This window comes from Mobula birostris, chromosome 4, assembly GCF_030028105.1.
Source record: "Mobula birostris isolate sMobBir1 chromosome 4, sMobBir1.hap1, whole genome shotgun sequence".
NCBI classification, from domain to species: Eukaryota; Metazoa; Chordata; class Chondrichthyes; order Myliobatiformes; family Myliobatidae; genus Mobula; species Mobula birostris.
Genome location: NC_092373.1, coordinates 135,631,736 through 135,643,810, shown reverse-complemented (window position 1 = coordinate 135,643,810; position 12,075 = coordinate 135,631,736). Strand labels below are relative to the sequence as shown.

At 41.3% G+C, this 12,075-nt stretch overlaps 1 protein-coding gene across 1 annotated transcript in view; it reads right to left on the bottom strand.

The window, feature by feature from the left end:
- Positions 1-237: 237 nt before the first annotated feature.
- LOC140196027 (interleukin-8-like) overlaps positions 238-12,075 on the bottom strand; it is a 79,924-nt gene continuing 68,086 nt past the window's right edge. The window contains exons 2-5 of the mRNA XM_072254728.1: positions 2,825-2,949; positions 2,458-2,593; positions 1,506-1,586; positions 238-1,193 (exon numbers count right to left, since the gene is read on the bottom strand). Coding sequence (XP_072110829.1) covers positions 1,169-1,193; positions 1,506-1,586; positions 2,458-2,593; positions 2,825-2,949 — 367 coding nt within the window. The 3' untranslated portion in view covers positions 238-1,168. The remainder of the gene's footprint in view (positions 1,194-1,505; positions 1,587-2,457; positions 2,594-2,824; positions 2,950-12,075) is intronic.

Below are 12,075 nucleotides of genomic sequence, written 5' to 3'. Positions count from 1 at the left end.
TTAATTATTTTTAGGAGAATCCTGCACAATGTCATCTCTCATTCTAGTGAGTTTTATAGCAGACAATATTTACATGAAACTCTTTAGTACTATCACCACAAATCCATCCCTCCATGATATTTACAATGATCGTATTCTTTTTGTGATTCATTGTAGTTCAAGCTTGTGGCAGATATCAAACAATAAATTCATACTCCGATTATTCAAGTATCTCCAAATATTTTAATAATAATAATAATAATAATTTTAGGCTTATTTGAAACTAAAAGAGCGTATTTAATGCCATACAATCGAAAAAAAAGTAATTTATCTCTGAGTAACTACATATAAAAATCTAGTTGATGAAATGCATTGAAAATTTCATATCATATAATCAAAAGATATATTCCTGTAGCATTATTTTCCTGTTGTTAAGATAACATTATTATAATGGAGCCAAATGTAATCCTTTGATGAAATCATTGGACATACATAAATACTTAGTTGTATTTTACAATAAATAGTTGGTAGACTTTACCTTACAATGTTGATTAAATATAACCTGCAGCGTTTACAACGAACAATTGTGAAGGAATCAGTAGGTCAAACAGCACCTGTGGGAGGAAAGGAATTGTCCATGTTTCGGGTCAAAACCCTGGAACAGGTCAAATGCAGTTTAACCCACTGAGTTCTTCTAGCAGATTGTCTGTTGCTCCAGATTGCAGAACCTGCAGTCTTGTGCTTCTCCATTGAAAGGATTTGGAACTGGCAGCCTCGCATTACCTGCTCCCTGGTCATGCAAATATGGCTCAGACCACTTGCGCTTGCATTGTTGGCTCCACTGAAGACAATTTTGGAATTTATTTTAGATTTGCTTTCTACCTATTTGTGATGGTGATCTCTGACGTATTCACAGTTTGTTAAAATAATGCATGATATGACTCAATAACAAAAGAAATGCATTTCATTCTTCAAGCATTGGCTTTACTATATAAATAAATTTATAAATAGTCTTCCCCCAAGCATTAACACCAACAGATAAATGTATAAATATAAAACACAGTTTAAAACCTGTTACAGATTCACAGGCTGTTAAACCCCCAGCATAAATCTGAACAAGATGCAAGATTCTGGGTCTCTGGTATGAATAACATTTCAGCCGCTTCACTCTCAGGTACTGAGCTTCTCCTTATTGAACCGTATCAGTCTGGGAACTGTAAACAACAAAAACATGAATAAAGTTTGTGAATTTTTAGTTGCATAAGAAGCCAACAATGAAGATCTGGTAGATCATTTTTTTCTGAGTAGTGGGATCAGTGACTTTCCCTTGCGGTTCTTTTCTCATGCGTTCTCTGGGATCAAACATCGAAGTACAGTATACTAATTAGACATTAGCCTCTTCCTTCAGGTCATGTAAAAGGCCTTGTGACTTACGCATGCACCTGTCTAATGAGTATTTTGTAGGGCAGAACTTTTAATGGCTTCCCTTGCACAATTCATTATTCTGCTCAGAAATGGAAACTTACCCGCTGAGTATCTTGTTTATAATTTTTTGTACCCAACGGGATTCAGGATCCAGGCAGACTTTAGTATCCTGAAGAGTGGCACTAAAAGAAATGAAGAAATGTCCAGATTTTATATCAATTGTCTGAATATATTAAAAAACCACAGACAATAAAATACCAAAAATATTTTTAACAATTCTGTCATCCTTTCTGGTTTTGTGATCTTGACCAGTGTTATGAAAGATTCCTTTCTCTTATGGATAGCATATATTTCACACCTATGTGAGCTTGTGGCAAAATTAAAGGACCTATTGAAAGAACAGAAGGGTCCCACCAACCTAGTAGTCAGTATCCAAGAGAGTATTGGACCCTCACAGATCATGTTTGCTTTGATGTATTTGATAAAATAAACTTGCGCACTGTAAATCACAGAAAAGGATAGTTGTAGTTAAGCTACAGCAGGCTTCAATCTGGTGCTCGGTTACTCCCTGCAAGATGCCAAACGTACTTGAAAAGTTCCTCCCTCCTGCTGTTCTTGGAGTTCTAAGTGCAGTGCAGTGCGATGTGTCTGAATGTAGTGATATCTATTTTGGTTAAACAAGAACCATGTGCGCAAACTTCCTTATATTATATTCTGAAACAACTAAAACATTCACAGCTGTTATCTACTTGCTGAATGCCTATCATACGTAAAAATGTATTCAGTGAAGCAGGTCTGGCCCAATGATATGAAATCGGTTTTGGTCAAATGGAAACTTAATAACAGATAATGTTTCTCAAGTTTGGTTCTGAAGTTATTGAACAAAGTAGGGATTTTGGATAAATATAAAATATCTAGCCAAATAAAATATAGTTTATATTGTTTTAATAACTTCTATCTATTATCACTTCATTAATCACCTTCTAAAAAACAATATCCAATACAATTTCCAGGAGAAAGATGGCTTACGAATATTCTATCAAAGACACTTACATGATTTCTACCTTCTCACAGTGAGGACCACTGGGAATAATTTCAATATTCTTCATGAACTTTGGATGGATGAAATTTGAGGTTGGTTTGATGCACTGACAGCGCAGGTCCATTCCTGATCTCAAAACTGATGCAGCTGTAAAATGGTGATTAGCAGTTAGTTTGGAAAGCAGAATTTAAGTGTGCTTCTTAAATCCAACTATTACGTGTTATCAGTGCTATGTTATTTATTCAGATATACAGATTACAGTTGATCTTGTTATGCATTTATTTAAACAGATAATTCAGAGCTAATATAATTTTATCAGAAAGATTAGATTTACAAAAACAGTAGCTGGAGAAAATACTGATTTCATTCTTTTCTTACCTTTTATGGAAGACACATAAAATAAGACGAGAGTGAGGACAATGAAGTTAAGTTTGCTGTTCATGGTGGTGCACTCTTTCAAATGATCTTCTTCTGATTGTTGCTGCACTGCTTGCAGTCTGTATCTAATCAATAGAAAATGCCATCTGTATTTATTGCCTTCTAGTTGTGTCATGGGTAGGTGGTGGCGCAAGTTTGGGTTTTCCCTTTACAGAGGCTGTGGTCAAATAAGAAGGACTTAAATAGTTAAACGTTAACTATTTAAAACAGCTATTAAATTAATCATTTACTAAAGGAATAAAATTATATTAATCCTACTAGCCATTTCTAATCTACAGTGACTAAAATTCTCTAAGGTACTCACTGAAAGTTTCAGCAAGTGTTCAAAGCCAGAAATGGGATCCCTCTAAAATGTTTGAAGAAATTACATTTTATTAAATGTTCACAATTTGTTTATTTGTTGCTGTATCTTTTTCCCAGAGCTGAAGTATCAAATATTAGAAGTCATGGCTTTTGTCTGAGATAGGGAAAGTGTAAAGGAGATTTAAGAGTCGTTTTTTTTTACAGCTTTATAATATGTGATTAGAAGTTAGTTTGGAAAGCAGAATTTAAGTGTGTTTCTTAAATCTACCTATTATGGGCTGAAAGATGGCAGATGGAGTTTAATGCTGATAAATGTGAGGTGTTACATTTTGGTAGGACTAATCAATATAGGACATACATGGTAAATGGTAGGGCATTGAAGAATGCTGTAGAACAGAGGGATCTAGGAATAATAGTGCATAGTTCCCTGAAGGTAGAATCTCATGTGGATAGGGTGGTGAAGAAAGCTTTTGGTATGCTGGCCTTTATTAATCAGAGCATTGAGTATAGGAGTTGGGATGTAATGTTGAAATTGTACAAGGCATTGGAGTATTGTGTACAGTTCTGGTCACCGAATTATAGGAAAGATGTCAATAAAATTGAGAGCGTACAGAGGAGATTTACTAAAATGTTGCCTGGGTTTCACCTTCTAAGTTACAGAGAAAGGTTGAACAAGTTAGGTGTTTATTCTTTGGAGCGTAGAAGGTTGAGGGGGGACTTGTTTGAGGTGTTTAAAATTATGAGGGGGATTGATAGAGTTGACGTGGATAGGCTTTTTCCATTGAGAGTGGGGGATATTCAAACAAGAAGACATGAGTTGAGAGTTAAAGGGCAAAATTTCAGGGGTAACATGAGGGGGAACTTCTTTACTCAGAGAGTGGTAGCTGTGTGGAACGAGCTTCCAGCAGAAGTGGTTGAGAAAGGTTCGATGTTGTCATTTAAAGTTAAATTGGATAGATATATGGACAGGAAAGGAATGGAGGGTTATGGGCTGAGTGCAGGTCAGTGGGACTAGGTGAGAGTAAGAGTTTGGCATGGACTAGAAGGGCCGAGATGGCCTGTTTCCGTGCTGTAATTGCTATATGGTTATATAGTATGGTTATGTGCCTGGTGTTATCAGTGCTATGTTATTTATTCAAATATACAGATTAGAGTTTATCTTGTTGTGTATTCATTTAAACAGATAATTCAGGGCTAATTGAATTGCAATTGTAATTGAATTTCAAGTGGAATGGTAGATGCTTGGAATGTGCTGATAGGGCAGGTAGTGGAAGCAGATGTGATATTAATGTTTAAGAGACACATGGACAGAGATATGGATAGGCAGGGGATGGAGGGATATGGATTGTGTGCCCACACATTGAGGACCAAAGAACCTCTTCCCCATACACACTATCCTATGTTCTGTGGTCAGTGACAGGGGATCAGTTTGTTCAAAATAAATAATGAAATACAGTGAAGGAAATATATAACTAGCGAGTGAGTTCAGCCTGCACACTGATCCTGGTCTCCGTGTAAGGTATTTCCCTGCTTCAGGTGCCAATTGGTGCGATGAATTGCAAGCTTCAATAATCCCAAAATACTGTTTAATATAATATTAATCACATTTTACACCTAGAATGTTATAAAATGGAAGGTGTCTCCTCAAATCACAAATTCTGCTTTCCTTATTCATAAACCATTACCACAATCAAGCCAAAATTTGGACAATAGTGCAGTTACAAAATAAATCCAGATGTTGCAAAGTTGGCTGCAGGCATCAACCTTATTTCTTTTCTCAAACACAATTTGCCTTCTCTAAAAAAAATGCATGCTGAAATCCACTGGGTGAGTCATATTTTTGTGATTTCCTGCTTGGTTCAGTTCGCCACCCTCCTTGTTTGATAAGCCTACCTCTCTACGACATTCCTCAAGGGCTTAGATTCACCACAATTGCGGTCTGATGGCTTTACAACACTACGAAATGTTACAGGAAATGCACTAACTCTGACATAAAGAATATCATCTCTCGTTTGTCACAAGAGAGTAAGACCAGAGTCATCACTTCCTCCAATACATCAGAGAAAATTTCAGATGCATTATTCAAGATGTATTGGAACAGAGTTCAATTAAAGTCTTTTTAAAAAAGTTATTTGTTTTGCTAATCATACATAAATCAGCTACATGTATTTTTCTTATCTAAATACAGTGAAAGATGCACTTTTTCCAGAATATTCCAGTTAAAAGTTTAATTTAAGAGTTATGGAGAAATATCTTATGCTTCTTAGATGCAATGAAAACAACTTGCATTTCTGCAAACATGAGGAAATCTGCAGATGTTGGAGTTTCAAGCAACACACACAAAAAATGCTGGTGAATGCAGCAGGCCAGGCAGCATCTCTAGGAAGAGGTACAGTCGACATTTCGGGCCGAGACCCTTTGTCAGGACTAACTGAAAAAAGAGATAGTAAGAGATTTGAAAGTGGGAGGGGGAGGGGGAGATCCGAAATGATAGGAGAAGACAGGAGGGGGAGGTATGGAGCCAAGAGCTGGACAGTTGATTGGCAAAAGGGATACGAGGCTGTAGAAGAGAGAGGATCATGGGACGGGAGGCCTAGGGAGAAAGAAAGGGGGAAAAGGGGGAGGGGTGCCCAGAAGATGGGCAAGGAGTTATAGTGAGAGAGACAGAGGGAGAAAAAAGAGGGGGGGGGAAGGAGAGATAAATAAATAAATAAATAAATAAATAAGGGATGGGTTATGAAGGCGAGGTGGGGCATTAGCGGAAGTTAGAGAAGTCGATATTCATGCCATCAGGTTGGAGGCTACCCAGACGGAATATAAGGTGTTGTTCCTCCAACATGAGTATGGCTTCATCTTTACAGTAGAGGAGGCAGTGGATAGACATATCAGAATAGGAATGGGACGTGGAATTAAAATGTGTGGCTACTGGGAGATCCTGCTTTCTCTGGCGGACAGAGCATAGGTGTTCAGCGAAATGGTCTCCCAGTCTGTGTCGTGTCTCACCAATATAAAGAAGGCCGCATTGGGAGCACCGGACGCAGTATATCACCCCAGCCGACTCACAGGTGAAGTGTCGCCTCACCTGGAAGGACTGTCTGGGGCCCTGAATGGTGGTAAGGGAGGAAGTGTAAGGGCATGTGCAGCACTTGTTCCACTTACAAGGATAAGTGCCAGGAGGGAGATCGGTGGGGAGGGATGGGGAGGGATGAATGGACAAGGGAGTTATGTAGGGAGCAATCCCTGCGGAAAGCAGAAAGTGGGGGGGGGGGGAGAGAATGACGTGCTTACTGGTGGGATCCCATTGGAGGTGGTGGAAGTTACGGAGAATAATATGTTGGACCTGGAGGCTGGTGGAGTAGTAGGTGAGGACAAGAGGGACCCTATTCCTAGTGGGGTGGCGGGAGGATGAGGTGAGAGCAGATGTGTGTGAAATGGGGGAGATGCGTTTAAGAGCAGAGTTGATGGTGGAGGAAGGGAAGCCCCTTTCTTTAAAAAAGGAGGACATCTCCCTCGTCCTGGAATGAAAGGCCTCATCCTGAGAGCAGATGCGGCGGAGATGGAGGAATTGCGAGAAGGGGATGGCATTTTTGCAAGAGGCAGGGTGGGAAGAGGAATAGTCCAGGTAGCTGTGAGAGTCCGTAGGCTTATAGTAGACATCAGTAGATAAGCTGTCTCCAAAGATAGAGACAGAAAGATCAAGAAAAGGGAGGGAGGTGTTGGAAATCTTATCCTTGTAAGCGAAACAAGTGCTACACATGCCCTTACGCTTCCTCCCTCACCACCATTCAGGGCCCCAGACAGTCCTTCCAGGTGAGACAACACTTCACCTGTGAGTCGGCTGGGGTAATATACTGCATCCGGTGCTCCTGGTGCGGCCTTCTGTATATTGGTGAGACCCGACGCAGACTGGGAGACCGCTTTGCTGAACACCTACGCTCTGTCTGCCAGAGAAAGCAGGATCTCCCAGTGGCCACACATTTTAATTCCACGTCCCATTCCCATTCTGATATGTATATCCATGGCCTTCTCTACTGTCAAGATGAAGCCACACTCACACTCAGGTTGGAGGAACAACACCTTATATTCTGTCTGGGTAGCCTCCAACCTGATGGTGTGAATATTGACTTCTCAGACTTCCATTAATGCCCCACCTCCCCCTCGCACCCCATCCATTATTTATTTATTTATTATTATCTTTTCCCCCTTTCTCGCTCTCTCTCTCTCTCTCTCTCTCTCTCTCTCTCTCTCTCTTTTTTCTCCCTCTGTCTCTCTCACTATAACTGCTTGCCCATCCTCTGGCCTCCCCTCCCCCTTTCTTTCTCCCTAGGCCTCCTGTCCTATGATCCTCTCCCTTCTACAGCCTCGTATCCTTTTTGCCAATCAACTGTTCAGCTATTGGCTCTATCCCTCCCCCTCCTGTCTTTTTCTATCATTTTGGATCTCCCCCTCCCCCTCCCACTTTCAAATCTCTTACTACCTCTTCTTTCAGTTAGTCCTGACGAAGGGTCTCGGCCCAAAACGTCGACTGTACCTCTTCCTATAGATGCTGCCTGGCTTGTTGAGTTCACTAGCATTTTTTGTGTGTGTTGCTTGCATTTCTGTGATGACTTTAATGCTATAGAAAGTCAAAAATCTTTTGTTATAAAGCACGTTTTTATAAGAAAGCTGCAAAATGATATAGTAGGCTGGTCGGCAAATGTCTGGTCAAAGTAATGGGTTTTACAAGACCATCTTAAATGAAATCTTAAATTGAAGTGAAGATTTTGGAGGTGTTGTCAAGCCTACCTTTCCCAGAAGGAGCTGATTTACCTCTCCAGGGTCATTTACCTATCTATGTGTAATCATTGTGATCCTTCAAAGATATAAAGAACTTATTAAGAACAAGTGAAATAAGAGCAGGAGTAGGGTTGCCAGCCCCTTAAGACCTCCAGCTTCTTCCTCCTGTAGCCAATAATCAGTTCTTTACTTTTGCTGATATTAAATGCGAGGTTGAATCAGGTTTTCAAACTTCATCCTATACATTGATTCATCAACCACTTATGATTTGGCCAACAACAATGGTGTCGTCAGCAAGCGTGAATATTATATCAGTGGGAGGAAAGAAATTGTCAATATTTCTGGCTGAAACCCTGCATTGAGAGTAGAGGGGGAGATGGGCACTCTAGAGAGCACAATTGGAATGGCAAGAAAGAGTTCTGAGGTGATTGGTGGAGCAAGGTTGAGGGGGTGTGGGTGGTTGAGTTTGAAAAAGGAAAGCAGCTTTGGGGGTGATTATCAGGAGCACCAACACTGGATTCTGCTGAGTAAAGGAGATAAGAATGGGAACCATTAAAGGAGAAGGGAGAGGTCAACCACAGTTGTAACCAGATGGGAGCTGGGCGTGTGTGGTGATGAACCTGGAAGTGAAGTTGCGTGATGGAGGAGGGGAAAAGGGACCCTAGATGACTGAAGAGGGTATGGGGGAAGGGTGGGAGAGGACCGAAATAGGACAGATCAGAAGGAGAGAAATGGATGGGAACAGAACTGTTACCTACAATTGGAAAATCAATATTCATGTCATTGGGTTGTAGAATACCCAGGCAGAATATAAGGTGTTGCCTTTCTAGTTTGTGTTGGGCTTCATCTTGGTAGCTGAGAAAGTCAAGGCTGGACAAGCCCCTGTACATCTTCCTGCTGTGCTCAACCCTCCACACCCAAACCTCCCTGATCCCTGGCATTTTCCCCGCCTCACAGTAGATGTAACACTTGTCCTTACACCTTCTCCCTCACCATCATCCATTGACCTAAACAGTCCTTCCAGGCGAGGTGAAGTTTCACATACAGTACTGTGCAAAAGAATTAGACGCACATACAGTATATAGCCAGAGGGCCCAAGCCCTCTGCACAGTACTGTGTTGCAATGTACTGCTGCCACAAAAAAAATACATTTTATGATATATGTGAGTGATGATAAACCTGATTCTGATTTGGGTCTCTGCTGTGGGCTGAGAGTGGGAAGGGGGCAGAGAGGGAGGGGAGTCATGGTGGGAAAAGGGGAAGGGAGAGGGGAGGGAGTGGGAAGCACCAGAGAGACATTCTGTCATGATCAATAAACCATATGTTTGGAATCAGGTGACCTTGCCTGGTGTCTCAGGACTGGGTGTGTCTGCAGCAGTGCCACTCCCTGCCCCTGCACTCCTCTGTCACCTGTCCCACGCCACTCCTGCAGTGCTCCATCCTCACCATCCCCAACATCCTTAGTTCCCACCAGATTCACAAACTTGCTCTGAGATCCTACGTTGGCAAATACACTACTGTGCAAAAGTCTTAGGCACCCTAGCTTTATATATATGCTTAAGAATTTTGCAGTGCTGTACATCTCCTCCAACCTTGCCTACTGCATTTGAGCTCCCAGTATGACCTCCTGTACATTGGCGAAATGCCGTGAAGACTTGATGACTGTTTTGCTCAATCTGCAATGACCATCTCACGTTCCCAGTTGCAGACCATTTCAATTCCATTTCCCCTTACCACACTAACCTGTCCATCCTTGGCCTCTCTACTTCATTACTTCCTGAATTTCTCGCTGCATCATACTTAGTAATAGATTCGAGCGATTTCCCAATTACTGATGTCGGGGAAGTGAGTAAGCAGTTTTACACTTTATTATGTAACAGTGGGGTCACGGTTGATTACACAGTTTGTAAGGGCAAATTGGACAGTTATTGTGAGAGAAAAATTATTAGACTGCAGACCTCAAGCAGAAGCTTAGATTTAAGCTTGTCGGTAGGTCTATCTCACGGGTTAGCATGAGGTGAAGCATGAAAAAACAGTGTGGGTAGATCATCCAGCAAGACACAGGCTCAGAATACTGGTTCATCCTTGCACACACACACATGGACACACACTGTGCAACAGATACAATGTGAGTAACATCACCAGCGACATTAAGTGGTTAAGTAGCAAAAGTGAGACTACATTAGAGGGAAGAACAATGGAATGATGGAGACACACAATGCAGGAGAAGGTCACTTGGGCTGTAGTTCTGCTGGGAACATCTGTTCTGTTTTCGTATTCGATAACATCATCTGACGTGTTGAAACATGGAACATTTAGATGTTAATCTTTATTACAACAGTTAAAACATCATAAAAGATAAAGCTGAAATCATAACAAACAAAAAACAAGGGTGCATAGCCAGTTATGGGCATGCAGGAACAAATGAGGTGCTTACTGAGCATAGGAAATGCAAGAGAACACTTACGAAAGAAATCAGGAGGGCTGAAAGAAGGCATGAGTTTGCCCTAGCAGATAAGGTGAAGGAGAATGTCAAGGGATTCTACAGATATGTTGAAACCAAAAGGATTGTAAGGGAAAAAAATTGGTCCTGTGGAAGATCAGAATGGTAATCCATGCATGGAACCAAAAGAGATGGGGGAGATCTTAAATGGATTTTTTGCGCCTGTATTTACTCAAGAGACAGACACAGAGTCTATAGAAGTGAGGCAGAGCAGCACTGACTTCATGGACCTTATACAGGTTACTGAGGAGGAGGTGTTTGCTGCCTTGAAGCAAATTAGTATGGATAAATCTGCAGGGCCTGACAAGATGTCCCCTTGAACCCTGTGGGAGGCAAGTGCAGAAGTTTCAGGGTCCCTAGCAGAGATATTTAAATCATCCTTAGCCCTGATGAGGTATCGGGGGGTTGAAGGATAGCTAATATTGTTCTGCTGTCTAAGAAAGGCTCAAAACATCTGCCATGATAGATTGGAGGGGATGACATCAGTAATGGGAAACTATTCTAAGAGACCAGATATATGAGCACTTGGATAGGCATAGATTGATTAGGGATAGTCAGCATGGCTTTGTGTATGGTAGGTCATGTCTAACCAATGTTATCGAGTTTTTTGAGGCAGTTACCAGGAAAATTGATGAAAGCAAGGCAGTGGATGTTGTCTACATGGACTTTAGCTTGGCACTTGACAAGGACCTGCAAGAGAGGTTGGTTAAGAAGGTTCAGTCACTTGGCATTCAAGATGTGTTAGTAAATTGGATTAGACATTGGCTTTGTGGGAAAAAACAGAGAGTGGTAGTAGATGGTTGCCTCTCTGACTGCAGTTCTGTGACTAGTGGACTATCGCAGACACTGGTGCTGTGTCCATTATTGTTTGTCATCTATATCAATGATCTAGATGATTGTGTGGTTAACTGGATCAGCACATCTGCTGGTGACACCAAGATTGGAGGTGTAGTGACGGCAAGGAAGACTATCTGAGGTTGCAGCAGGATCCGGACCAGAATGGCAGATGAATTTTAATGCAGACAAGAGCCAAGTGTCATACTTCAGTAGGCCAACTGGTGTGGGTCATACACAGTGAATGGTAGGGCACTGACGAGAGCTGTAGAACAAAGGGGTCTGGTTATACAGGTCTATAATTCATTGATAGTGGTGTCACAGGTAGATAGGTCATAAAGAAAGACACAGAGTGTTGAGTACAGAGTTGGGATGTTATGTTGAAGTTGTATAAGACGTTGGTGAGGCCTAATCTGAAGTATTGTGTGTAGTTTTGGCCACCTACCCACAGAAAAATTGTAAATAGGGTTGAAAAAGTACAGAGGAAATTTTCAAGGATGTTGCCAGGACTGGAGGTCTTAAGATAAAAGGGAAGTTTGATAAGGTTAGGGCTTTTTTCCTTGGAATGTAGATGATTGAGGGGAGATTTGATAGGGGTATACAGAATTATGAGGGGTGTAGATAGGGTAGATGAAAGCAGGCTTTTTCCACTGAGGTTGGGTGGGATGACAACTAGAGGTCATGGGTTAGGGCTAAAATGTAAAAAGTTTAAGGAGAACATGAGAGGAAACTTCTTCACTCAGAGGGTTGTGAGAGTGTGGAATGAGCAAATGGT